At 37.9% G+C, this 27,969-nt stretch overlaps 6 protein-coding genes and 1 long non-coding RNA gene across 10 annotated transcripts; 3 read left to right on the plus strand and 4 right to left on the minus strand.

Moving 5' to 3' along the window:
* The first annotated feature begins 542 nt into the window (after positions 1 to 542).
* Positions 543 to 1,937, plus strand: LOC135139744 (transmembrane protease serine 9-like). The gene is made up of 6 exons (XM_064070072.1): positions 543 to 615; positions 667 to 874; positions 925 to 1,127; positions 1,180 to 1,449; positions 1,492 to 1,683; positions 1,732 to 1,937. The coding sequence occupies exons 1-6, from the start codon at positions 543 to 545 to the stop codon at positions 1,935 to 1,937; spliced, it is 1,152 nt and encodes a 383-aa protein (XP_063926142.1).
* Positions 1,938 to 2,643: 706 nt separating this feature from the next.
* LOC135139745 (melanization protease 1-like) lies at positions 2,644 to 3,441 on the plus strand. Its single transcript, XM_064070073.1, has 4 exons — positions 2,644 to 2,712; positions 2,767 to 2,794; positions 2,851 to 3,031; positions 3,153 to 3,441. The coding sequence occupies exons 1-4, from the start codon at positions 2,644 to 2,646 to the stop codon at positions 3,439 to 3,441; spliced, it is 567 nt and encodes a 188-aa protein (XP_063926143.1).
* A 115-nt stretch (positions 3,442 to 3,556) lies between these two features.
* Positions 3,557 to 3,879, plus strand: LOC135139763 (uncharacterized). The gene is made up of 3 exons (XR_010282193.1): positions 3,557 to 3,647; positions 3,696 to 3,762; positions 3,809 to 3,879. It is a non-coding gene; the product is annotated as an uncharacterized LOC135139763 (long non-coding RNA).
* Positions 3,880 to 3,964: 85 nt separating this feature from the next.
* On the minus strand, positions 3,965 to 6,728 carry LOC135139762 (trans-Golgi network integral membrane protein 1-like). Of its 3 annotated transcripts, none has more exons than XM_064070094.1 (4): positions 6,564 to 6,728; positions 5,344 to 6,508; positions 4,432 to 4,619; positions 3,965 to 4,383 (listed from the first exon to the last, which is right to left on the minus strand). In XM_064070094.1, exons 1-4 carry the CDS (start codon positions 6,627 to 6,629, stop codon positions 4,234 to 4,236), a joined length of 1,569 nt encoding a protein of 522 aa, XP_063926164.1. In that variant the 5' UTR covers positions 6,630 to 6,728; the 3' UTR covers positions 3,965 to 4,233. The 3 variants fall into 3 exon arrangements, with proteins under 3 accessions (XP_063926164.1, XP_063926163.1, XP_063926165.1); XM_064070093.1 differs by having other exon boundaries at positions 4,432 to 4,622; XM_064070095.1 differs by having other exon boundaries at positions 4,432 to 4,622; positions 6,568 to 6,667.
* A 181-nt stretch (positions 6,729 to 6,909) lies between these two features.
* Positions 6,910 to 16,636, minus strand: LOC135139752 (lysophospholipid acyltransferase 6). 2 transcript variants are annotated; one of them, XM_064070081.1, is made up of 9 exons: positions 16,390 to 16,636; positions 11,828 to 11,973; positions 11,690 to 11,767; positions 11,524 to 11,615; positions 10,974 to 11,209; positions 10,570 to 10,911; positions 7,421 to 7,618; positions 7,216 to 7,367; positions 6,910 to 7,162 (listed from the first exon to the last, which is right to left on the minus strand). In XM_064070081.1, the coding sequence occupies exons 1-9, from the start codon at positions 16,471 to 16,473 to the stop codon at positions 7,000 to 7,002; spliced, it is 1,491 nt and encodes a 496-aa protein (XP_063926151.1). In that variant the 5' UTR covers positions 16,474 to 16,636; the 3' UTR covers positions 6,910 to 6,999. The 2 variants fall into 2 exon arrangements, with proteins under 2 accessions (XP_063926151.1, XP_063926150.1); XM_064070080.1 differs by having other exon boundaries at positions 10,570 to 10,920; positions 16,390 to 16,634.
* On the minus strand, positions 7,753 to 10,563 carry LOC135139751 (IQ and ubiquitin-like domain-containing protein). The gene has a single exon (XM_064070079.1). It carries the CDS (start codon positions 9,900 to 9,902, stop codon positions 7,782 to 7,784), a length of 2,121 nt encoding a protein of 706 aa, XP_063926149.1. The 5' UTR covers positions 9,903 to 10,563; the 3' UTR covers positions 7,753 to 7,781.
* Positions 16,637 to 22,371: 5,735 nt separating the features above from the next.
* Positions 22,372 to 26,745, minus strand: LOC135139755 (protein phtf). The gene is made up of 11 exons (XM_064070084.1): positions 26,440 to 26,745; positions 26,286 to 26,375; positions 26,089 to 26,228; positions 25,571 to 25,794; positions 25,226 to 25,524; positions 24,923 to 25,172; positions 24,589 to 24,871; positions 24,200 to 24,506; positions 23,823 to 24,147; positions 23,532 to 23,771; positions 22,372 to 23,481 (listed from the first exon to the last, which is right to left on the minus strand). Exons 2-11 carry the CDS (start codon positions 26,309 to 26,311, stop codon positions 23,332 to 23,334), a joined length of 2,244 nt encoding a protein of 747 aa, XP_063926154.1. The 5' UTR covers positions 26,312 to 26,375; positions 26,440 to 26,745; the 3' UTR covers positions 22,372 to 23,331.
* Positions 26,746 to 27,969: the final 1,224 nt, after the last annotated feature.

The raw sequence follows: 27,969 nt of genomic DNA on the forward strand, positions 1-27,969 counted from the left end.
ACAAAAAATTCTAGGTTATTCATTACTATGCCACCACATTAAAGTCAAATCGGAATGCAAAATTAAATATGAATTTTAATGCGACTACACTTACGAATGATTTTTACTTCGTAGTACCAATTTCGTGCTACGTTGGAACAGGTGTTTTATGATTGAATTTCTGATATGAATAGAAAATATTGGTCTAAGGTTATTTCGACAGAACTTTCCGCGTCCTTGAAGACAGCTATGCTCAACTCAACAATCCAAAAATCTGAGTCCATAAATCGAAAAATCGCGAAAAACAAGTCGCCCCATGGATTCGAATACAATACTTCCTCAGCTTACGCGCGGGAAGTAAAAACGTCTTAAGAAATTTTTTATTGTGTCGTACCTTGTTCAAAAATCGGATCAAACACAAGAAAATTTGCCTCCACATTGAAATGCGACGACCTAAATGCAAGTAAACCTCCTTGAATTGGCACAAGTCGGAAAATACTCAGCATTTGTAGATAACGCGACATACCGTATGTTAATTTTAAACGATATGTAGACCAACCATCATGAAACTGGTCAGCTTCTGCTTCGCGTTTTTCACGAATATTCTCTTAATTTCTGGCAAACTCAAAGGTGAAGGTGAGTGTCCATTTTAATTAGAAACATAAGTACACCGATTTTGTTTGTCAGGGAAAATATGCGGCAGATCAGTCGGAAGCGCAACTATAGAAGAGAAAATCGTCGCAGGTTTCGACGTAGGTTATTACAAGTACCCATGGTACGCTGCTCTCATGGTTTCGAATATAGTAGCCTGTGGGGGATCGTTGGTAGGCACAAAAACCGTAGTCACTGCGGCACACTGTTTCAAAGAATACCTTGTTGGACACGGCCCCAGCAAGTAAGTCCTTCCAAAAACCAACAACCACGAAAAATAAAACCATTCCACAGAAACAAAAAACTGGAAGATGCTTATAACGTTTCTCTCGGAATATACAACAGGTGCCAAAAGGAGAAAACGCAAAAGACATTTTTTATCCAGAAAGTGCACGTGCATGAAAAGTATAAAGACAATATACCATACTACGACGTTGCTGTGTTGATCTTGAAAGAAAGTACCAACACGTACGAACCCATTTGCTTACCCAAATCCCGTAAGTAAAACACTTATTAATGTGTCTACTGACTAAAGTATAACATATGCAGAGATCAAAAATAAGCCACGGGAAGGTTGGGTACCAGGTTTGGGTACTTTGAGGTACCACGGTTCCACTCCGTGTACTTTACACGAGGCAAGGCTTCTGGTGTACTCCGATTCGGAATGTCGAAAAATGATCAACAGTACCGGTAACGACCCGAAGAAACTATATCGGGCCTTTTGTGCCGGGTACCTACAAGGAGGAATCGATACCTGTCAAGGTGACAGCGGTGGCCCCTTTCAAATTATTGACGAATACGGCAACTACATTTTAATGGGTAAAACACACTTCTTAAAAGAGAATAATCGAGTTTTGTTAGGTTTGGTATCTTTTGGTTTTCATTGTGCTAACCCCAACTTGCTGGGCATCTACACCGACGTGTCCCAGTACGTCGAGTGGATTGAGGAAAAAGCTGGTTTTAAGGCGACCATGGAAGGAAGCGACAATTCGACAGCAGTGACAGCACCTACGGTCACGGGAGAAATAACTCATCCAAGTGATAGTACCAAACGTATTAAAGTACACTTTTTCGAAACCAAAGATCAGATTCATGTTTTAGCTCATAAACCGACGAAGAAACCAAATCCGGTACACGTTATTCACCCAACTGGTGGACGACCTATCAATATAATTATCATTAATGATCGAAGTGACAGGAAGTTTCCGGCACAAACTACCGTCCGGAAAAATAAACACCAGAACCAGAATAAGTCGCAACGAAAAAGGAAAAATAGGAAACGAGACAGAACCAAGCGGCCATCGTGAATTAGGACTAGTGTAATGAATTGAATTGTTTCAAATGGTTATAAATAAAAATAGTACATTTCTTTTGACTTTCGATTCTGAATTGTAAAAAGCTGATTTAAATTTAGTTTTACAGTGAAATAAATTTGACCTTCAAGTGACGCGATTCCCTCAGATGCTTCGAGTGATTACTCCGCCGCATCCTGAACTAATTTCGTGTTCTTCGCTTTTTTCCAATTTTTACACTTCTTGTGGCTTCCACGTCCTTCGTTTTATTTTATTATGTTTGCACTACATCCTTTTTTCACGAAGTTGGTGCCGATATTATTCCGATTTTAACTTTTAGTTGTGTTAACGTGTGACTAGTAGAAAAATGGTCTTGAAACCTGGCGTGAAATTACCTTGGAATGTTAATTAAATATTTGATTTTAATTTTCCTGCTCAAATCGAACGAGTGATTGTATGCACGTCCAAATCGAAAGTGCACAATATTTTGACAAAAAAATACTTTGATACATCATCATGAATGTCAGCTACAACGACGAAATACACTGCTCTGACGCTAAATTTAACACCATGCGAAATTGCACACAATTTAAATTACCATTAACTTCAAAATGATTTAGATTTACTATTTGCCACTGTAATACGAAAAGTGGGGACAAATTAATTACTACAAAGAAATTGGATAATTCCCAAAATACCGATATAGTCTTGGTGCGATAACATGATTGTGCAGTGGTTTATTTTAGTTGTGCTAATCCAACAGGCACATAACGCATGTGTCAAAAATAGGGTATACAGGGTGCGTTCATTTCCATTACAATTAAAACAAACGTATTTCTTCTAGATTGAACTTTGGGATCCTACAAAGTGTGGTTTGTACAACACATTTCCACAACCCCACAACACTCACACTAACATTAAATTTCAGAGGCCGGAAGAACATTTTTCGCAAAATTGAGTTCCGTTTCTGACAATAACTACATTGCACAACCTTACCTTTATCCTTGGCTCACGGAACTCAAGGTAACGCTGCCGGACCAAACAAAATCCTGCACAGGGGCCTTAATTAATGACAGATACGTGTTGGTGGCACAGGATTGCATTTTTCCGTAAGTTTTCTTTTCGAATAAAATGCGTGATTTTACGAAAAATTTGATGTCGTTAACGTAAAGAGAGAAAGAAACAGGTCCGCGGCGATGTCTATGTGGAACTCCTTAATTAAATTTTTAGATATATCCAGCCCGACCAAGTAACTGTACATGTCGGCTTTTTCAACGGGTACGGCAAGGATGTGTCGGAGATATTCCAGGCGAGGACTTTACAACGAAAAGCGGCGCACTTTATTCTTCATCCGAATTTCGACCCTGGAAACCTCCAAACGGTTGCTAATAATTTGGCATTAATCAAACTGGACGAGCCAGTCTCATACAGTAAAACGATATATCCTATACAATTACCGACCATCGCTGAACAATGTAAGTCGCGAGTAAAACTTGCAAAAATACACTGGTGGTTTTAGTTCAGGACCACACCGAGACACAAGCGGACAATGTCGAATGGTCTTACTTTTCAAATTTTGGATCGGGGGACAAAAAGCTGAAAGAAAACGTTGTGACGCTTTTAAGTTCGACACAGTGTAGCACTGTCGACGGTCGTTACAGTCAAATTGTGACGCCTGAAGTTATTTGCAGTGTGGATTCTGGTGATGGCGTTAGACCGTGTGGGGTAAGAAATTATTTACGAGTAGTTGCGAAACGTGATGTAAGATTTTAGGAGGAACACGGTGGATTACTTACCTTATCTAAGATCAGGCGCATGTACAACGTCACCGAATTAGTTGGTAAGCTACAACTTTGTGCTCTTACGGCGTCTAACACAAAATAAAGGAATTACAGCTTGGGAACCTTCAACCACAACAAACACATGCCAAAGTACAGAGCCTCGAGTTTACGTTCGCATCGACAAGAAGCTTTTATGGATTAAAGAAAACACCAAAGACGGCTTATATTGTAAATACTGATTCGATAAAATAAAGCAACAAGTAGATACGAAAATTTTTATTAAACATTATTTAAATAAATTAAGACAATTCTAAGAAAACTAGACCATTATTCAACCTTAAAGTGAAACGAAAGTACCTGAACGTTAACTTATCGGTGAGAACCGCACAACCTATCGGCTATCCAATATGTATAATCCACATTGTATAAAGTTACAAAAATTGATGCGTGTATATTTTTTATTTACATATTTTACATTCAAATTTAACTTAGGAAAATCTGGACTCGCTTGAGAATTCGGAAACTCTTACCTAATAAATCACATTGTTTGTGTTCTTCTTACACGACGAAGTTATCGCTTCCTCCAAATTGCTGTCCAATTTGTGATAATTGGCGGAATTCGGTCGGCGCCCTCGGTATTGTCTTTTACCTCTTCTCCCTTCCAAGATCAGTGCAAGAATCTACAAAGCCAACTTAAACCACCCATTTCGACTTCCGAGTTTCGTTACCTTCTGCTTGTTGTGGTAGCACACGTAAGCAACAATGAAAATAATACATAAAAGCATAAAATAGGTGAAGAAATTGGAATCGCCGTCCATTTCTGTGTTGTAGTTCGCTGGTTCGGATTCGTCCGTTTTCATGGGCTTTGAATCTTTTTCAGCGTGGACAGAATTGGCTGCCAAGTTTTCTTCCTCTGCTGCTACAAATTCAACATTTCTTTTACTTCACTCAAACATTCTCAAAGTTAATTTTGCCACACGACACAACACACAACACAAAAGCAAGAAACGTTTTCCTATGAGAAAAGTTTCAACGTTAGCAACAAATAAAATTCAACAAACACAACAAAATGCAACGATAATTAAAGCAAGTGCATTAATTCCATTTGCATGTCTTGCTAAAACTCTATATGTTGGCATTCAATTTATTAGGAACTGTTAATCATTTCTACTAAATTTAATGTTAACAATGCAACTTTAACAGTTTTTTATTTTCTGAATCCACAACAGTGAATAATTAATTTTGCAAGATTTATAGTTTTTTCATTTGTTACAGTTTTCAAACGCCAAATGGGGATTTAGGGCCACTTTATGGAATATTGTAATTGAGATTAAGTTAATGCTGCATTTAATGAGGCGTTTAGCGACATCTGATTGGCGTAGAGTCGGTCACGTGGTAGTTAATGCCGCATTAAAAATTTTTATACGATATTTAACTGAGCTTTCGTAAACCGGCGCCTGGAATTTAAAAATCGATTTTTATACAGTGCAGTAAGACTAGTAATTTTTCTATGTATCTAAAACGTACGTAGAGGGTATTTTCTAAACGCCCTATCTCATTAAATGCATTTTGAGAGTTATGCAACCAAAAATACAAGCAATCAAAACGTGTCCACTGTAAACATTCCAAAACCCACTTACCCCCATCTGTTAAATCGACATCATCATCGCCGACGTCAGGATCTCCGTTCACCGGTAGATTTTGACTCCCCTTATCTTCCAAGATATCCATGGCTGTGTCTTCATTAGTACTTTCAACCTCTTTAGGACTACTCTGAACCGTTTTCGTATTGTCTGGTTTCTGATTTACAGTTTCAGGTTTTTGATTAGCGTCCTCGTTAACCTCATGTACCTCTGCTGACTGCACTTGTGTGGGTACGTCGAGCGTAGCAGAAGCAGCAATGTCCTGTTGCGCGGGCTCCACCCCATCCTTTGCTTTATCTTTAGCATCTCTATTTTGCTCCTCATGATCCACAACCGGTTGCTGTGCAGGTGCACCCACCTCTGGTGCAACCTCCTGATTCCCAGTATCCCCTTCATTATCTGTACCAGGAAGTGCAGGAACTCCATTAGAATTAGGTTTTATCACAGGATGAACTGCGCCCTCAGCTGATACTGGTCCATGATTTTTTGCTGCATTTGCAGCAACTTTGTCAACCTTAGAATTCTTGTTGTTCAGAACTTCGCCAGTATTAGTTTCAGTGTTCTGTTCTGAAGGATGTTCATTTTTAGCGTCTTGGCTCTCGACGACTTTTGGTGGCTCTTGATCTTGCACTGGTTGATAGTGGGCAAAGTTGTAAGAAATCCTGCAAATTGAATACACCATTCCAAAATCATCGAGACAGATTTTTTTGCAGCTGTGTGCACTCGAAAATATTGCGTTCAAATTTTTATTAGAAGTATTTTTCGCATACTCGCACACCGCTTCCAGTGGGTATTCGATCAGTACAGAGTTCAGCAAACTTATGTTTACGTTCGGCGTCTTGGTGCACAGTTCCGTGAAAGATTCAAAGTAAAGCAAACATCGAACGTCTTTAACATTTTCACCACTTAATTTGTTTACTTCGCTAATAGCCGTCCAGTTTGTACAAGCTGTGAAAATCGGGTGGTTTTTTAAGGACATACGAGCTTGAAGTAAAGGACATTTTTCTATAACTGCATCGTAAAAAGTCTTTGGGTTGTCAGGCTTCGTGGGAGCACACCCGACGTAGGAACCTACGCTTATTAGACACAATATCGTCAAACAATTCATGATTATGTATTGTCTTGAAAACGGCTGAACTTGATGAGCTGTACTTGTTTTTCTCTAAAAATGAATACTTTTGTTAATGGATTTACCTTGTCACATCTGAGGTCATTACAAACACTAATTGCGGAATTTGTTTGGTTAATTGAATTAACGCATTTGTTGGGTAGTTATAATTCATTCACTGCAAAAACGTGTCTTATTTTCATTTTTTCGTAGTGTTTGACTATTGTAGATTGTAATATTTGATTTATGACGTGACTGCCAAATGGGAAAACCAAAAGTGCCGCACCAACCTCGTAAAATTAAATTACTAGATAGACAGTCGGCGCCTGGTTGGCAGACAACCCACTTTACACGGCACTTTTTGGACGTTCAAATTAATTTGCGTTTGTTGTACACGATATTAATAATTTTTCAGAAAAGGGAACAAAAGTGGCGAAAAGAGTGAAATAAGAACCAATAAATAACAAATTTATTAGTGACAAATAAAAACTACACCATCGATAACACACTACATGACAATTAAAGCTTTACAAAATCGAATGTGATCAGTCATGGTGACGTGACAGACCGTTGGTTATAGGTCTCGCTTGGACAAAAGCTTGTGCGATAGAACTTTTTGCAACTTGTCCCGCTTCAGTCTTTGGAATCGCAATAGGCACAATGAAAATCGTCGCCAGTCCGGCCAAATGAAGGCACCAATACATGTACCTGAAACGAATCACCAATAACCACAATAATCAAACTTTTACGAAAGAACTCACATATACAGACGTATGCAAGGCCAAAATTCCAACAGGACAAATGTGTACACCATGTACGCCATCAAAATTCGTGTCGTCACAAAGGTGGCAGCGTCGTAGAAGAATTTCGTTTCGGCATTTCCTTGGAAGTAGTTTCTCACTCTTTTGCGCATCTGGGGACACAAGTTTAAGAGATTTGCTAATCGATCGGGCGACAATGACTTACCACTCTGGATGCCAGGGTGAAGAAGGCCCCGTTCGTAAACGTGATGTAGTAGCCGGGGTAGAAACCGTGCCAGATGGCAGACAGAGAATAAGTTAAAATCATCGAGTATTTGTCCACGCGTTCATACACAACCATTCGCAACCATTTATTCGTACCGAGGTTCCAAGAGGCGATCGCGTCACGGAGATTTAAGGCACACTAAAAAATACCAAAACTTGAATCAAGGGCACTAGGGAGAAAGTGCAGACAAAGACGAGCCATTTCTGTTTAAACTTTGTATACATTATATTATCGATTTCTAAGGAGTCTATTTTTGCGCGAAAAAAACACAGTTTGATCGATTGCTTTATTGCTACTTGGACTAAGGACACAGTTTCTTTTGTTCTTCGTACAAATTGACATACTCGTCGTCGACGTACGTTTCCTTGACGCACTTCTCTATGTCGAAACTCTGGGCGAAATATTTCTTCGCCAGTGCGTGTTTGTTAAACACCTGGCTGAGGAGGTTCTCGTCGTAAACGTCCTCCAGCCGTTCTATTCTCAGATGAGATTTAGCTTCCTCTAGAGTAAGAAGGATGCAGTTCCACGGAGCCCAATCCTTCGTTTTATCCCACCTAGGCAGACGCAGCTGATACACATTATCGCACTCAGATAAAGCAGAGTGACCGTGCCAGATGTGCGTGACTATATGATAAATATCTTTGTCTTGGATAATAAACGCGATGGACGAAGGAGCATGCAGCAGCCGCTCGGTTTTTCTAATCTGCCGAAGAATGAACCGATACGGAGAAATATCGATCCAGGGCTCCTTCGAGCGGTCGATGAATTTACAAGTGGCGCAAATTTTAGGAGCCCTGGTCTTAATACCGACGTTGTACGATTCGATCGGTTTGAGTTTGTGGCAACCTTCGCAATAGAAGAGATTCTGTGTCATCGACTTTTCAGAAAGTCGGTTATAGCGGTTCGTCACTCCCTCGTTACACTCGGGTAGTTCGAAGTGGTGCAGCAGCAACGCTTCGATCCTCTTCTGCAACGACTCGAACTGTCCCGCCGTAAACCCCCTGGCCAGGAGTTCGCAAGCTCGGTCTATGAGCTCTATGACTTCGTTCGACACCGCGCAGGTGTGCGTTTCGAACCCGCGTCGTAGCTCCAGAAGAACCAACATCCTGTTCGAAGGGTCCAGAGACATGTCGCAGACCGCTTGGTACAAGTCACGGAACGTTCGTCCTTTCTGCGTTTCGAGAGTGTCCACTTCCACCGGGATGTTTTTGTAGCTGGACTTGAAAGTCCAGGGGTCTCCGATTGTTTTGAAGAAGTCGATTTCGCGCTGTATCTTCCTGTCGTTCTTCAGCTTGATTCTCAAGGCTTCGATTGACCGCAAGATCTCGATTTCTTTCTCTAAGAGAAGGTAGAATTCGGCGATTCGAGCAGGACCGCAGTGCATCTCTATGATTCTTTTAATTTCCGCTTTCTTCCAACGTTCTGTCATGGCGTACAACATGGAGAAGTCGGCCGCCGTCCTGGGGAAAACGCGACTGATCAAATCCTTCTTCTTTCGCTCCATGTCTTCTCTCTTCTCTTCAGCTTCTCTTTCGAGCATCAAGCGCAACCTCTTCTGATACTCTTCGTGATACATCTTCAACCTTTTTTTAGTCAGCCAAGCCCTGAAGTAGCGCTGAATGGTCCGCACTTTCCCCTCTATATCCAGCCTCTTTTCCCTTTCTTCGGCCGTTTCGTACGGTCCAGCTGTCAATATCTTATCCCCAACGCTCGGTATATACAAATCTTGCCTGGCCATCTGCGTCGCCTGAGCATACGGCAAATCTATCTTCCGGTTTCTCATGTCGTAAGTCTGCGTATCTCTATGACTTTTCATTTCCGGAGGGACTTTGGGTTTCGGAGGCGGCGTCTGCGTGTACCCGTGATGGTACTCCAACCCCGAGCACTTGTCGAAGTAGCCGCCCAAAAAAGGCTTAGTTATAGCTTTGTTCACCACTTCGACCACCACGTCTTTAATTCCTTCGTCCGACGTCTGCACTCGAACAGTCAAAATGTCCGGTACTACATAAAAACTCCTGTACGCTTGGTCCACGGAAAGGACGTCGTCCGGATTCGTAGAAGTCAACACGAACTCCAGCACCCCGCACTTCTCCGCTCCGAGATCTTTCAAAACCATGTCGTCAGTCAACACGTCTTTCTCCATGCGGAGGATCATGTGGTCGGAAGGTATGTTGAAAACTTCGACCAAAGAGTGTTTCAAATCGCTCACTTCGATGTTTTCGTTGTACGAATGCGTAAAGACTTTGTCTTCGCTGATGGTGATCTTCACGGTCATGAACTGCTCCTTTTCTTCGGAGATGGTGTCGTCCAGTTCTAGCGATTGGTACGTGTAGCCGCTCGAAGATGACTCTTCGTCGGGTTTCGAGGCGGCCCATTTCGGGTGCTTCCAGTCCCCGGAACCGGGAGATTCTGCTGGCTCCATGTCCCTTGTCCGACTGACGGCTCTGACGTTTTGTAGCCCAGCAATGAAATTATTGATCGAGGCATAAATCAGTGCACAGGTTGGTACCGACAATGGATCGAAGACGAGAAATCGGGCGAGGAGTGCGTGCCTGGTGGAATTTGCGTTATTGGAAACTAAGAATCCGGGTTTATTCCTTAACGAGCTCGTTAATAACACACAATCATTGATTATTTTTTCCGGTTTTTACAAGTTGTTTTAATGATAAGAACGACGTGGCCGATATATCGAACATTGCAAAATGGCAGGATTATGCAATATTTTTATTTAGGGGGGTCTTTTACTGAAACGATAACAAACATAAACACATTAATTCGCAATTGTCGTACATATCTCAGTAAAAGGCAATCGCATGCTTTGTCCAAAGTTCTTTCGCTAGTGTTACAATTTGTATATAATTGCGTTACGTCATCAGACGTTAAAGGTTGCACATTGAAAAAAATAATTTTGTCAATTCAATCATAGGAAATTTTAATTGTAAATTCTCTTCCGTCAAGCATCGTTAATTTTGTACGTGCGCACGTAGTTATACAGCGAAAATACCGAAACAATTAATTTGTATTAAATTCGACACCGTCACATGTCTGGCAAGAACAGCATAATCACACTTTATATTGTACACCCTTACCTCGAACCCTAATATGTCGACGTTCGAGAATTTGTCCCACTTGGTGGCCCCGTTCTCGTCCACCCCGTTGAAACCTATCCCTGCGTTATTGCACACGGCATCCGCCAGAGTCCAGGCGAAGTAATACTTAAACCTAACTAAAGCTGTACATACATACAGGTACACGAGTTTTTGCGTGACGCTGGTGTTCTCCACAAAGTCATCTTCTTTAACTCTGCTTATAGGAAACATGGGCAAAAATTTTACAAAAATGGCGGCACATACCACCCCCGCAAAGACTTTTTTACACACAGCCCTTAGCGGCGACGGTTCGATCACGATGGTTTGGCCGTCGGTGGAGTGCTGCAGCACCTGTAAAGGGCGAATTTATTCGGGAAAGTACGAGAGAACGAAGGGCGGATTACGGGCGACTTCAAGTTGCTGCCGTCGATGAAGTCCATGTAGTCCTTGTAGAACATGACGGGACCCGCCATCAGCGACGGGAAATGTAGCGAGAAGCTGAAGTATTCCAGAGCCGTGGGGAGTTTCGTGATGGCGTACACTTTCTGGCTCTTGGACAAGTCTTCCTGATTTTTAGTCAAGCCATCGTGGAGGTGGAACGCTAAACTGGTCACTTTTTGGGTTATTACCATTAATGGTCCTGCAAATTAGTGGCATGTAGACGACGGAAAAATTGGGTTCGTTGCATAGTGTTTTTATTTTTAGAATGATTACCCGAGCACGTGATAAAAAATACACAGAGTATAAAATCGCGAGTACGGTTTCATCGCACATAATAAACTTTTATTTATTCATTAATGCGTCGCTTATTATGTCGTTCGAGATTAAAGTAATAAACGAGCCAATTGATCGCAGGATTCAGGAACGCTGGCGCGTCTCGATTCAGATACCGGAAAAGTACTTACTACGAGTAACAATTTCCTTTCGAGCGATAAGAAAACCTCAATTACTCACCCGTTATGTCGAGGTTGTACGACCCATAATCGTAAATCTGGCGATGTATGTGTATTAGCGATAAATAAAATAATGCAACTGCTAGAACCATTCTGAAAACATGGTAAAACGTAATGGTAGAAATAAAAGTAACTTCTACATTAACAGAAACGAACTCGGGACGTACCTTTGCATGATTTCTGGGTTCTGGGTTCGGATTACTACGTAGCATGCTGCCGGAAGGGCTGCCAAATGTACGGCCTGTCTTCTCGTACAGAGTAACGTCAAAATCAAAACAATCAGACTCTACACTGGGTCTACTTACGTCCCGAAACAAAAGTAACCGATCAGGAGGGCGAAAGCTAAGCCGAAGACGTGTCTTGTAGCTGCACTTGTCTTCGATGGATGGAGGACGGTGCGGAAGAACGAGGCTAGGAGAAGAGCGACGATCTGGCTGATGACGAAATTTACCTAAAACCAAAACGGGATAAATTAATTACCGCCTTAACCGAACCGTGCTAAAATCGTGTGACGCCTTTTTTACCACTTGTTTGTGATTGCAATTCATTATTATTAAACCCAACAAAGGTTGATTGTAAAAAATTGTTCGCCCACTTAGCAGAAACCAAAACCTTGAAGATTAACTATCTATTAGAACGAAACGGTGTATGGCCACTGGTCGTTTAATTTCGATTTAGGACTTTGTGACGAATCTAATCAATTCCGTTCGATGAGTAATGCAACGAATTAAAATTCCAACGTACTAAAAAAGAAACTGATTAGCGCCTGATTTATTACCTCCAAATGAAAAGCGAAAACGTGACGTGGGAAATTTCCCGTTGTGGACAGAAATAATAATGTAAACAAATAATAGTGAATGTTTAAAGCATCGTTACTTTTAAGCACTCATAAAACGGTATTGTCGAAGTGAAAGTTTGCGCTGCTGCAAAAAATGGACACCTTGATTGACAGAATGCTCGGCTTTCGACTTACTTTTTCGAAAAGAAACCGTCTAACTCGAAAAAGTAGGTTCGTCATGATATTCCGACTCGCTAAAGCCTCATTAAGCACGACCACAACGAATCCTCTGTGTCACTGTTTAAATTTTTTATTCTGATGGTGATTTCAACCTTCGTTGTGGCGAACAAAACTAGTGTGGATCGAAGTACTGCTAAAAATAATAACTTATGTTTTCGACTTCTAATTTAACCACATCCGGATGTGCTGTTTTTGATTTACAAGATTCACGCTGAGCGAATTTGTGAGCTTACAATGAGTCGGTAAAAAACATCGATAATTAATAATTATTAATCACTCATGACAATTTTTTATTTATTTATTTTAAAAACCCGTTATCGATAATTACAATTTTCACCTTATTTACTGATAAGTATGTAAGTAAAGCAATTCATACAAAACAAATAACTACTGTTAAAGCAAAAAAATAAATTAAAACACAATCACTTCCATTCAGGTACCTTTAATGAGTTCACTACATTTTTTATACATATGCAAAGTAGTTTTACATTTTCGAAGTTCTTATCGTGTTTAAAACAACTCAGCAAATTATTATCAAACATTTACACAAATTTGTTTTTAAGTCAGATGTTTCACTGCATCCAGTTATCTTCGTCTAATAATTCTAGTATCTATTAATACGTCAGCTGCACCTTCCCTTTATCAAATTTACCACTTTCGTCATGCTCAAATTCAAATCAACTTGACACAATTTCATCATCACTAACACACAATTCCGACCCTCTTTGAAATAACCGCTGATTGTTTTATGTCCGGCTAATCTAGGCAAAATTGCGTTAGAACAAATTCAATACTGCCTCACTTTATTCAATATTTCAAAAAGTGCGACGCATAATTAACTCTATTCGTGTTTCTCTTCGTCCGATTCAACACCAGTTTCAAGTTCGTTTGGAGAAAATTAACATATATACGACCTTCCAAATATTCGCCACAAAACCGTTCACAAAAAAAATCATGTTCTGCGTTTTTGAAAATGTAGGTTCTCTCCAATAATCGTAAACACGTGGCCCAAAGTTTTTTGTGAATTCATCGCAGACATAAAAAGCCGTTGAAAAAAATGTCACAGTTTTAAACTCGGATTCTACCACGCAAAAAAAATATTTACATTCTAACGACCTATTAACACCGCAATATGTATACTCAAAATGGTAAACGGAGGTTTTCACGTTGAAGTTTAGATTATTGTTGCATGGCTGTAGTGTGAATATTTGTAAAAATACAACTTTAGACACAAAAAAAAAAGTAAAAAAGGAGTCTAAACTTTGCTTCTTTTTAGTTATATATACTTGATTAAAATTATTTCGATAAACTCTTGTTTATAATTCAGTAAAGATAAAAGCGAATTTCAAGCAAGACTGATAGCTAGCGGGCACTTCATTCACACCAACATACGTTTCCACTTAATTTACAAGCAAAAATAATGTGTGATTATGATTAAGTATTCAAAATTTCAAAACGATGCTTAACGCTTTAAACATTCATTTATTGTAAGTAGGTATTGCATACATTTAAATCAGTTTAATTAATGCTGATGGGTTTATTAATTTTAATTTAACCTTCATAATTTTATATTTTTATTACGCTACTCGAGAAAACATGAACATTTTGAACAAATTCTGTAAAAAAATGGACTCAAGTTGTTTAGACAGAATTCCCTTCTCCCCTTTAACTACAGGCTATTAAATAAGTTTCTTAAATAAATTATAAAACTGATTTTGCAAATTTCACTAGTATGTTGTACAGAATGTCATAAAGATTCAATTCAAGGAAGATTATTTTTTGGGAAGAAAAAAAAGTTTCCAAAATGTGGCTCATGTACCATAAACATTTTTTGACAAAACATATTTTTGAAAATTGTATTCTTCAAACACAAATTTATCTATGGATTATGATAAATTTGAAAATTTAATTCTGTAGATAGCCCAATACTAAAATTTGTTATTAGGTTTAATAAAATCAGAAACTTCTTGTACATCTTTGAATAAAAATAAAAAATCGAAAAATAAAAAATTTTAAAAACAGAGAAATCTAAAAACTGAAGATCGAGAAATCAAGCATCAAAGCATTGAAAAATCTAAAAGTTAAAAATTTGACAAATTAGAAAAAAGTCGAAAAATCAAAAAATTGAAGAATCGAAATATTGAAAAGAAAAATTCCAATACTGAAATATCGAAAACCATAAAAATCTAGAAAGCGAAAGTTTAAAAAATTGAAACATAAAAAGTTTGAAAAACTGAAAACTTGAAAAATTGGAGAAATGAAAAACTGCAAAATCGAGAAATGGAAAAAAAACTAAAAGTTGAAAAATCAAAAATGGAAAAATTGAAAATTTAAAAACGCCCAAAAATTGAAAAAAAAAATAATAATGTACCATGGCAAACGTCGAAAAATTGACAAATCAAGAAATCCGAACCTCAAAAATCATAAAAACTGAAGAACTAAAAAATCGAAACGAATAATCTACCGAAAAATAGAAGAATCGAAATAATGAAAAATCCGAGAACTGAAACATGGAAAAATTGAAAAATCAAGAAATCGAAAAGTCCAAAAATGGTCAAGTCGAAGAATCGAAAAAACGAAAATTTAAAAAACTGAAAAATCAAAAGCCTGAAAAATCGAAAAATCAAAAAATCTAAAAATTGAAAAATCATAAAACCGAAAAATTTATTAATGGAGAAATCAAAAAAATCTAAAATCTAAAAACGTCAAAAATTAAAAAATCGTGGAACCGAAATATGGGAAGATTGAAAAATCAAAAATAAAGAAATCGGCAAACTGAAAATTTGAAAAATCGAAAAACTGATGAAACGAAAAATTGAAAAACCCAAAACTGAAATATGAAAAACCCCATAAACGGGCAAATTAACGATGTCCCAATAACCTTAAACTGCAAAAATCTGTATGTCTAGAGTAAAAACTCAAAATGTATTCATAAACCACAAGTGGAGCAGCATTTTACTTTTATAAAATTTAAATAATATAATAGTTACATTTATGTAAATTTTGGGAATATCGTCATCCTATTATTGGTGAGGATGATTCGCTAAATTTTATTTAACGTTTCTACATGATATTCCTAATACACATAAAATTTGGCAACAATCCAGTGCTTTCAGAGATTAGGTATCTATTTAACAGACAGACAGACGGAAACGGGGACCAAATTTTTCGTATTCTAGGGGTCATGAAACGTCGAGAAAACATTAAAGTTTTCAAATTTCTGTCATGACTAATAAATAAAAAAATATTTGAGGTATCCCCTTTTAGCCGAATCATCCTGTATATATAGCGATAGTGTAACGGCATGTTCAGATGTTTACATTTATAAATAAATGTTACAAGAGGGAGGGGGCAATTATATACATATAAAGGGCTATTTTAGGGCTCCAATCGCGTTAAATGCCTCGACCGCCTCGCTTCGACATATTTTTTCAGTTTGCCCTTTTACAATCACCTTGGAGTTCTGATTGCAGATATCCAGATTCGCAAAAAAGCGGAAAAGGATGCAAGGTTACAACCGCAATAACAGGTATCGGTTGAGTAATCGAATTAAATAATCCCTATTCTTGGCCCGTCCCACTTGTTGAATTCCTGCGAGGCGGCTATGAATGTGCCGGTGCCCATCGGATCAGCTGGCCCTCGCCAGCACCCATCGAAATCACGTCCGCTGGCCCATGGGGCGTAACCCGTGCCAGGCCAATAACAGCGTGCACTAACAACACCTCTAAAAATAACCCGCGCCGGCATTTGCTGATCCAACTCGGACCATCCGAAACTTCACCTGTCACACTCCCGATGACAGATAAGAGTGCAATAAATATCAACAAATTCGCGTAAAACTACACTAACCTTATCGACCGAAATTCCAAGGTAGTCCGAAAGGCCCGAGAATAGCCGGCACCCATCGTAGTAATCGCTGACGATCTGGGCCATTTCTTGTCTGTTCTCACAATCAAACAATTTCACAGGGCGGTCATTCGCTAAGAAAATTTAATGACGGCTTTGTTTACTATTGCGAGAGCGTAATCTGTACAAGAGCATGTGCGAGTAGGCCGCGGCTCGCAAACCAATGCGCTACGGTCGACAATCGTGCGAATGTTTGTCACGCCATGCTACGTCCGATCCCCACCCTTCTTCCGTGCAGGGCCTTCTGCGACCGGAGCGCGAAGGTCCGGCTGAAGATGTCGACCTTGGCGCGAGGCGGTTTTGGTAGTTATGGGGCGCGCTGACGCAACTTACAACCCTAGGAGGTATGGGCGGCGTGGTGGTGTGGTAATTAAGGCGCCAGCGGGTTGTGAGTCGCAAAACGCACGTGTGCGATAAGCGGGCTTAGCGAATGAGTAGATTAGCGCGTGACGGAATTAAGTAATTGCTTGGCTCCACCCACAGTTTCAAAATGATTAACTCACAGTGGCGTACTTGAGGCTATGGAGTCAGGTAATTTTTTTAATTACCTTTTTCAGATGTTTGATGTGACTGATGTTTTCAGAAAGAGCAGAAATTTTGAAATTTTGGAATAGTATATAAATAATTAAATAATTTATTTTTTACAAATTGCTTTAATGTATCAATTCCATGGTTATTACCAACTACATGCTGATAACTGCAGCATAAAACACTTATGTAAAAATGACACTACTGCAAATTTAAAACTTTTTGAGATTTTTAAAACAACTTTGACTCTATTAAGTAACAAATTCCGAATGACTGTTAATGTTTGTCTTTGATTGTCAAAGTGATATTTATGACAGCTGCCATTGTCTCAACCAATCAAAACGTTTGTTATTGTGAGGCGGGTCTAGTCAAAATTGACAACTATGAACTGACGTACTAGCATGGATGCCAATAATTTCGAATTGCCAACAGCAAATTTTGCTAAAATCATTAATAGTCACCCACATAAAGTCGCGATCTTTTCTATAGAACCACTCCCTAGTGTAAATTTTCAAAATTTGTTTGGTGTAAGTGACCTTGACGGGTTTCTGGGGGAAAACATATGTGTCAAAAATTTGACAGGTTAGATGGCCCCATTGTCAATGTAGATATTTTATTTTAATAAATAGATGAACAGAACATACAGTCTGCACGGGATACAGTGCGGCATAGCTGAGGGCAACCGAAACATTCGTGTTGTGCTAGTTTCGATTGCCATGTCAACTACCGCTACCAACCGCGTTCGGCGTAAAGTACTAGGTGACAGGGCTACCAACTTGACTTTTTATCGAGTGGTTCCGTAGAAATGACCGCTACTGTAGTTGCTAGTTAACGGAAAAAAAGTAATGTCCACGCACAATGAAAAAAAAACACTTGACAGTTTACCGTCGTAATTGTCCATAAAGTAACTATGGATTTAGTAATTTATTTTAGTAAGTATTCTGTTATTTGATATTCTGAGGCATGGTAGAAGGAGACATGGTATAGGCACAGTAGAGATAACAATCAGTAGGGACGGCTCGCCGTTTTTCGTGACCCGTTTTCGTGGATGGTCGTTCGCTTTATGACCGAATGAGGGCGCCCAACTGACGTCTAAAATATTTGAAATTTGGCAGTTTTGTTACAATATTTTTGCCGGTTTTGCTTGTTTAAGACTGCTTTTCCAGTAGAATTGTACAAATAGTATAAAAATGTAATTTTCACAATAAAAGGTAAAATCTTCGTCCGATGAATTTTCATACAGGATCCCTGTTGTGCGCCTGCCTTATTCTCTCCCTCGTGTTTGGAATTCTTGGAAAAGATAGTAAACATAACACACTTTTTGTTTAAAAAGTCGTCGCAAACGAACAACAACGGTGGTTATGAAATAAATATAAAAAATTTATTATATATGATTCCGTTGTTGTGGTAAAATTAAATATAAAAGTAATAAGAAACAAACTACACGTAACAAAAAATTATATAAGCAGACCTTCACTCAATAAACAATTTTTTTATTCATCATGTATATATATATATATTTTTGACCTACACAATCTTGAGTTTTATTTTGAGACGTTGCTTAACCCATAAGCAGTCGCGCGTGGGTAAAAATGACCCAAGCCGTACATTTTGTCAAATATCTTTTTTCGCTTAATCCCTATGGACTTCCGGTTTCATGAATTCCTTAATTATTCTTACCTGCGTCGACCCATACCAATTACCTGCACTTTATGCGAGTCGACAAATATGTATTTTTTTTTGTAATATTTTTTTTTAAATAAAAATTTTACTTTATATGATATTACGCTTACGGGTTAAGTTGTTAGGTAAAATGCGTTTTTTTCGTAAAATTTTTGAAATTATTAAACAATTTAACAGGTGCTGTTCTTATTTTTATATTTATTCTTGTATAAAGTAATTACCATAATTACATTATCATGCCTGTCTGTTTATTTCTCTACTTTTTTTTAGCTTTCTACATATATAAATAATATGGATACTTTCTTTAATAACTAAAAGAGTCTATTCTCGAAAAATATTTAGTCCTCATAAAATACTCCTTTACCTACGGTCCATTACAAAGTGTACCATTTCCGGATTAACATTTATGACTGTATAAGTAATAAAATAAAAACTAACAAATCATGGTGTTTATAATTTAAATATCGACTTTTTACTTCCCGAGCGTAAGCAAAGGAAGTATTGTAATCGAGTCCGTCGGCCGACTCTCTACTTTTACGTTTTCTCGATCTTTCATGACCCCTAGAAGACGAAGAAATAGGTCTCCCATTTCCGTCTGTCTGTCCGTCTGTCCGTCTGTCCGTCCGTCTGTCCGTCTGTCCGTCCGTCTGTCCGTCTGTCCGTCCGTCTGTCCGTCTGTTGTCCCGGATTTTTATTAGACAGATAATCTCCGAAAGTACTCGACCGATTGTTGTGAAATTTTGTACTTATATTAAGAATATCATGTAGATGGTAAAACGCTAACCAAAATTTGTCTAATCATCCCCACCACTAATGCGATGACGTCACTTCAAAATTGTACATAGTAAATGGGTTTTCAATTGTATAAAATAACATAGTCCTACACATGTAGTTTACAACTCCGAATCGACTTTTCACCCGAAACGTCCAGATTTTTGGAAAAAAAATCAAAATTATAAAACAACATTTTGAAATTTAATTTTTAATCTGCTAACCAGAATGCTTTGAAATGTTGCAGATGTTTTAAGGCTATAAAGAGCATCATAAATCTTTAGTCAAAAAATATTTGCTTATCCCCTCCAAAAACTTGATGACGTCAGCTCAAAAGTTTGTGGAATAAATCATATCTAAAATGTACAAAATATGATGAGTCTGTACTTGTGATCTATCACTCCATTCATATTTTTTGGATTTGCATATACAGGGTGACTCAAAAAAATTAATGAATGCGTAAATTTATTTTACTGATTTACTCAGAAACTACAAAACCGAATGCTTTGAAATCTTGCAGATGTTTTAAGGTTCTAAAGAGCATAATAAATGTTTAGTCAAAATATATTTGCTTATCCCCTCCAAAAAATTGATGACGTCAGCTCGAAAGTTTGCCGAATAAATCCTATCTAAACTGTAAAAATATGATGAGTCTGTACTTGTAATTTATCACTCCATTCATATTTTTTGGATTTGCATATACAGGGTGACTCAAAAAAATTAATGAATGCGTAAATATATTTTATTGATTTAATCAGGAACTACAAAACCGAATGCTCTGAAATCTTGCAGATGTTTTAAGGTCATAAAGAGCATAATAAATGTCTAGTCAAAATATATTTGCTTATCCCCTCCAAAAACTTGATGACGTCAGCTCGAAAGTTTGCCGAATAAATCATATCTAAAATGTACAAAATATGATGAGTCTGTACTTGTCATTTATCACTCCATTTATATTTTTTGGATTTGCATATACAGAGTGACTCAAAAAAATTAATGAATGCGTAAATATATTTTATTGATTTAATCAGGAACTACAAAACCGAATTCTTTGAAATCCACTGCGAAAAAAAAAACATAATAGGCATGCAGTCGTCACGTTTCCGACAGCGAGGGAAGTACTGTCTAAACTCTTTAGACCAATTTTTTTTTCTTATTGCGATTCATGATTATACGATTTGAGCAAACTACACAGTTTGCAATATTGCGTACACGAATCAATTTTTGAAATTTTAAATGAAGTGATACTTTTTAAATTGGGTGGCGACATCTAGGAATAGTTTAGGCAACGACCATCCATGACGGCTTAAAATTCGGGTCAGAAAGAACAAAGGCGCCGACACGAGCTGTCCCTACTGATTGTTATCTATGCTGTGGTATAGGCATACGTATCAGGTGTGACGTCAAGTGGGGTGAAATTAGCGCGAAATTTAAAATACAATTCGTTATCCGACAACTAACTGATGTATTGGACAGAGCAATGACAACTCAAGCTGAAATTCCCTAGACTTCCCTAGCGAAGCTCATAAGAGTCACAAGGTCGTTGATGCCACCTAACGTCACAAATGGATGCGCAGACCATTTTTAAATTGGTACATCGGATGCCTATACCATGTCTCCTTCTACCATGTTCTGAGGTATCAAATCACGTTGAGTTAGCGTCGTTAAGACTGTTTTTAAGAACCAAAAGAAAAGATATTACGTACAACTCACTGTTCAAGTCTAACTTACGGTGATCAATACAAACTGTTGGCAAGGAAATAATTCTCGCCTGTGGACTTTTAAATTCAAATGTCAACTTTCCATGTTCGAAATTTTTTTTTACCATCTCTAACTCTACAGCTTTTCAATGAGTTGGCCACAAGTTTTCGAGTTGAAAATTTAGATTTTAGAAAAGAATCTAGAAGATTTGAGATCTACTATTTTATTTGGAGAATAGAAAAAACAGAAGAATTTGATACAAAAGTGGAAGATTTTAAAATTTTATTTTCAAAAAAGAAGAAACAGACGAATTTGAACTCTACAGGATTAAAAGTTCTGGAGGATTTTTTTTAAACAGAAAGGAACAGAGAACACCAATCAGAGTTCTTGAAGATTTTGGAATATTCTCTTGGACGGGATTGTTCCACATTTGTAATCCCTAATTTTTACACTAGCGTTTAGACAACTGAAAAGTGTGACATTATGGCACAAAGTTCTCACACAATATTAAAAAGACCGCCATTTACCGGTACCCATTTTTTTTTCGATTGTGTCATACTGATGGGACATTAGGGTTTCGTAAAACTATAACCCCATCGTGCTGTGTTCATGTGATACGCATGTGACACGAAAAACGGCGCAGACATTGTTTACGCAACACAAACATTTTGTAGCACACGACGCGTACGTGAGTAAGAGTGTGCATACAAAGAAGTGTCACTTGTAAGTAACCAAGTTAGCAAACATTTGATATTTTTCTTATGACACATACTTTCTGCGCTGTAATTTCAGTCAAAAAATTGTGGTTGAAATATTATTTTAACCTTCGATCGGATCAGGCTACGTTTGTTATTGTAAACAATGGAGTCAAGAAATAAACTTGACAGTCATTGAACTGTAAACAATAGATGATGCAGTTTGTAAACTATATTGCTAGTGCGTTGTTAAAATTAATAAGTGGAGTTAACCCACATTTTAATTGATTGGTAGGTTACTATTGTTTTGTGGATAAAAAAACGGCAATAACTTTAGTAATTGTGTAATTTGGCGTGATTGCTGAGTAAGCAAATAATGCGTGGTTGAAGCGATCAGATGATTTTAAGATATCAGATAACGCCATATCGATTGTTTAAGCCATTATCACTTGGCAGATAAGAAAACGAGTTCTTTAAATGGCACGACTGAGGGTGGAATGTTATCTTATCGTAAATAAACTTATCGTCTAAGAAATAAAAAAGTCAGTTTGATCTTCAGCTTTATTAACGTTTATAGTTTTTTACAATCAACGGTTTTCTAATTACAACAACTAGGTTGTATACAGTAAGAGAAAACAAAACCCTGTTGTTTGTTGAGCTCGTTTATACCATCCAGTAAAAACCTTTTACAACCTTGATATAAAATATGTAAAAATATTTACAGATAAGGTAAAACTAGTGATAATTTTCGTTTTAGGTGTAGTAAATAATTTAAGTGTTTTTTTATTAAGGCATAAGTACTGTGCGTCATGTCTATACTGTTCTAACGTATAAAATAAAAACGTAAACATTGGCCGTTATATCAAGGTTTGACGCTCTTTAAAATTTTAATTTAAAACAATTTCGTACATCGTTAAATATAGAACATTGTAAACATTTTAGAATTTGAAGCTCTATGAGAATGACAATCATGCTATTTCAAAAATATTATTTTGATGTTGTCCTGTCTACCTCTACACACTTTTTACACCACTTAGAACTAAAACATGAAGTAAAAACGAAAATAGCTGCGCAGTAACAAAAAATCTTAATGTAAGATTATCACAGAAGATAACTCTCGTATGTACAACTAAAAAATGCTTTTAGCTGGCGAACAATCACAAAAATAAGTAAAAGCGCTTACTTCACACCGTAAAATAAAAATACTAAAAAAAAAGTAAAAACACCACAAGCGGTACGAGATTCTACGTAATAGGAAATTGTATAAATAAAATTACTTATTTTAATTTCAGAGAAGAGTTATCAGGTAGACTCGAATATTGCGTTAACATAACGTAAATAAATTGTCTACAACACGAAAACCGTCGCAGACATAACAAAACTTGGTCAGGTATTATTCTGTAATTGTGGGTAATACCTACGTATTCTGATTTCACTGAGATTGGATAAAATATAAATGATAAACATTTGAAGTCACAACAATCAATCACTAGAGTAGATAAAGCTCTTACTTAATTTTGATTTTATGCAACTTTAGTTTGAACCCTAGGAGCTCGGACAGAATTCCCGAGAGCGCCGACAGTATTATCAGTTTGGTCGTGTTGTACAAGATGGAATTAGCCGACAACCCCGAAATCTTAAACGGACTCTGCAGCTCCTGCAAACAACCCGTAATAATTCCCGTCACACTAAAACCACCTACAATACCTTAATAAGATCAATCGCCAACTTCAGAACATTGTTAGCCAGCGCTAACTCCTCTTTCTTCTGGGGTTTCTGCTCGATTTGCAGGTGCAAATTAATCTGCTCCGTAATCAACACCGACAAGTTCCTGTACTTCTTGTTGATCTTATTCCCCAACGTCATAAATCGCAGCAGGAGAATCCCCACCCCCAGACACCAGATCAAAGCTTCCACGTGATACTGAGAATTAAGCGCCCCGGTTTCCTGAAACTTTTACCTTATACTTAACTACATACAACAAACGGAAAGACGTACCTTCAGCAACTCCACGCACAGGAACGAAAGCAAAAGCAAAGTTATGATGAATGCCGTCGAGACAATGACGTCGACGGACCGCTGAGGTCCCCTCTGCTTCAAATACGAGCGCACCGACAGCCAAGTTTTTATGTTTCTGACTTTGTTTAAGCGGAAATGGGGCAACTCGGATTGTTGGGCTCGTCTGAACGAAGTTAAATGCGAAAATAATTTGGCGTAGAGGAATCTTTGTTTGAAGGTGTTTTCGGCCACGGCGAGGAGGAAGAAGAATAAACTTGCCAAGAACCAGCGCTGCAGACAGGCCGTTATTATGATGGAGCGCTCCCTGCAAAATTAGTTTTTTTCAAAACCGGAATGACAAAGTTTTATAATTTTACCATAGTGTGGCTCCAAATGCCGCCTCCATCAAAGTAGTCATGGAACTGGGTAGTTTTTCAATTATGGTTTCACATAATTCGAATATAGAATATTGTCCATCAACGAAGGAATTGGATTCAAGCGTAAAGTTACATAGTCTGAACAAAACGGGAATGAGAGCGTGTATTGTGGAAATAATAATCCCAACATAAAAATAATCCATGCTTTGAGAAGTAGCCTCCACTTTCCCTATTATAGCAGAGCTAATGTCCAGCATAGAAAGATCAGCTTTTTTGATTTCATTCCTCTTCCAAATCATACAACTCACTAAAAATCAAAAATATGAATAAATCTAGAGTTTTCGAGCAATTTGTAAGATTTGATTTTGCGAATTTTATAATAAAAATACCTTTGATGGAAGGCGAATTAAAGACCGTGGTTGAGTTTAGATCATGGTCATAATCGTCGTGGTTGGTTTCAATGTGCCCATCAGACACCTCATCCAAATCAGAACTGTAACTACAATCCTCACTGTTGGTAGTAACATTCATCCACTCGTTCGCCGACGAACTGAGTTTGCTTGTAGACTTGATAGTTGACGCTTTTTCATACCCATACTCGTCGTCTGTATCGCACGTGCTATCCATAGAAGTTATATTTATAGTAGGAATTCTGTACTTTGCGCGTTTCGTCTACAACGCACCATTTAGAAAAATATCGCCTCAAATAGCGCAAACACAAACCACGTTCGTATCGGCCGATTCCGTTTCGGCATCGCTTTCAAGCTCAGTGCTGTGTCTGGACTCACTATTCGACCTATTAGCTAATGACTGCTTTTTCACCCAATCGTCGCACCGTTTGTGCGAAGTCAAAAGAGCATTCTTACAATTGGAAGAAGGGACTATTTCTTCTTCGCTCGTTCTAGATCCGTTACCGTTCAGACTTTCAAAACCATCGTCGTCCGCCGGCACTCCGTCGCTGCTCCTTCGCTTCCTGTAAATTATGCAACCAACATTACCGAAAAGTGAAAATTACAATAACATTACCTGAGAACTTTAAAATCTTCCACTTTTTTGGAGCTCAAGTCCGAGCCGCTGTTCGTATTCAGATTGAAGTGTATTCGTTTTGTCTTTTTGTGTAATCTCAAGTTCAACAGAGACTCCGCTGAAGATCCATCCGTTGGGATTTTTCGCACGGTGCTTAGTCTGCGCCGGAAATTTCTCGATTTTGTTAGTTTTGATTTCTGGGAGTCCGGTGCTGGCATAGTGGCGGCGATTTGAGAATGCACTAAACTCAGAACCCACGTCATCAAAAACGGGACTATTAATTCCATGCACATGACATTCTGGAATTCTCGGACTAGATTAGATTAACTTTGTTCAGTTTCTCACCTCTCGAGATTTATCCACCATCTGATTTTTCCACGAGTTTTTGTAATATACCGCTATATTTGTTAATAGAGATACATAAAGTAGTAGCATTAAGGTAAAAATGGAGACAGAGGTTTGTTGCATCCACCATTTTGAGTAAATTGGAAGGAATAAACAACGCAAAGTCGCTAGTTTTGCCACTGTCATGAAACCCTGCTTAGGTTTGACTTTTGAAAAAGAGGACCCTGAAAAATCCATGGAGTTTAAGATGCCCACACACCAAAATAACAACAAACTGTATTAGTTTAAGTCACTACATATCGATCAGATAAGATAGCGCCTATCTGCAGATTAAAATAAGTAAATAGTAAATCAAACACAATCAAGTTGATTAAACATGCACTGCTTAATTAAAATAGTCGCTATCCGGGAACCTTACGAATCTAAAAATAGCCTCGTTAACTTGTAAATTTACAAACATACACAAAGTTTTGCATAATAAAAACACAAAAATATACATAATTATTATTGGCATTTACCTCGAACCAAATCAAGGTCAATAAAGTCTGTATTTGGCTTGGTGCTCTTCATCTGAACGTGGGTCAGTCCATAAAGGATCTTCTGTTCTATGGTAGTCTCCCATTTTTGTTTATCATATGTGCCAATTTTCTTCTGGTACCTAAGCGCATCCACAACAAGGTCACGATCCGTATTTAAACAAAATTATCATACGCACCATGTAAATAGATCCTTAACCCCCATTTAATGTCACGCTGCTCGTGGAAAGTGAACTTTTTCACAAAAAACTTGCTAAAATAGTCTTCAACTGAAACGTTGCGAAATAATTTCTCTGTCGAAAGTTGCTTGAGGTTAACTGTTTCGTAACTTACTGTGAATGCTTCTCGTAATGAACTGCGAATTTTTAGACGCTTTTCGGACTTTAATTCATTGATGAATGTTCACATATCGAGGATTTGAATGTGACACTAAACAAACACAAATTACACCTGACTTGTTTTTGACATATTTGACACTTCCCGACCAAACATTTCCTGCTGGACGGCGGAGGGGATAGGCGGAAGTAGTACGCATGCGCACAGTCCTATTTGCCCGAACTTGCTCTAGATCGAATCGGAAGTGTTACATAACGATTCGTGCGTCATATGGTAGTGACCCCACACAATAAAAAAAATCGCCAAAAAAACACTGTTGCTCTTTTCACACGAACACATCATGGGAACAAGTTTGAAACTTTGTTACAACGAAAAGTTACCCAAAAATATTTGGATAGAATTTTTTGCATTCGTTAGAAAGAAAAAATGCAAAAGCAAATGCAACAGAACGAAAAAAAAAAATAGAATGCCAACTTGGAGATTTCTATAATGCGTGAGATGTCATGTCTTTATTACGTTTCACTTAGATGTTATTAATTTGCTTATATTTTATCAGTATTTTTATAACGCTTATCCAAGGAACGAATTTTTTATTGCGAGGTTGTGATTTATCGGATGATTTTAAATGTTTCATAATCATGCCAAACAAACGAGTATATGCAACCAAATATACACCAATTGGCAACTCGTGAAAACCCATTTGCTTTCTGATAAAGTTACTTTCCCAAAATATTTGGCGGTTATGTAAGCGAGTTTTCAAGATTTTTCCAGTTGTTTCTGTCCCAGTACTTAATGAAAAACCATCTCAAGCTATTCAATTCTTTCTTAATCAAGTCTTAATATGCTAGTTCCATTTTCGTTTAAATTGTGAGCGTTTCTAACATTTTGTGCCAAAACAAGAACAAAACTTGCAGCATACTTTGTTGTTCCTTTGAATAAAAGTTAAAACTTGACGACACACTTTATCCCATCGTAAGAGGAGCACGAACATCGCCTTTAATAAATAAAACACGCTCATTTAATATTTATTTTATCATGCTTTTTCGCAAAAGTAATTTCGCCGGCAGTCCCGCGAGATGTAGATTCTCATAAAATTATGTGAGACCGACGCTATTAAGATCGCCTTAACCACACCAATAAACCGAAAATGTAAAAATATGTCTTATGTATGTGTTCCTCATAATCCCCTTGCCGTTCTGTGCAACGTAAAGACGACACCTTCCGGAAAAACTTCTTAGTTTCTGTGAAAAATGGCTGCAGGATACAGTAAATAGCATTGAAATAAATCTTTTATGTTTCAGAAACATGAGCGGCTATCGATGGCATGCAAAATGTCTATAAAGGAGGAACCATCGTTTATCTTGTCTTTAAACTGTTTATTTATTCTTCCGGTTCTTGAGAATTGTGGGAAGCGAAACTGACAAATAATCCATTTTCGGGCCATTAAATGGAATGGTAGTTATTTTTCGTGGTCAGTCGATAGTTATAGGTGCAATTCGTTTGATGGATGGTTGGCTATCGGCGAGG

Source organism: Zophobas morio, unplaced genomic scaffold (assembly GCF_036711695.1).
Source record: "Zophobas morio isolate AGI-343-1 ecotype UQ-CSIRO unplaced genomic scaffold, CSIRO_AGI_Zmor_V1 ptg000033l, whole genome shotgun sequence".
NCBI classification, from domain to species: Eukaryota; Metazoa; Arthropoda; class Insecta; order Coleoptera; family Tenebrionidae; genus Zophobas; species Zophobas morio.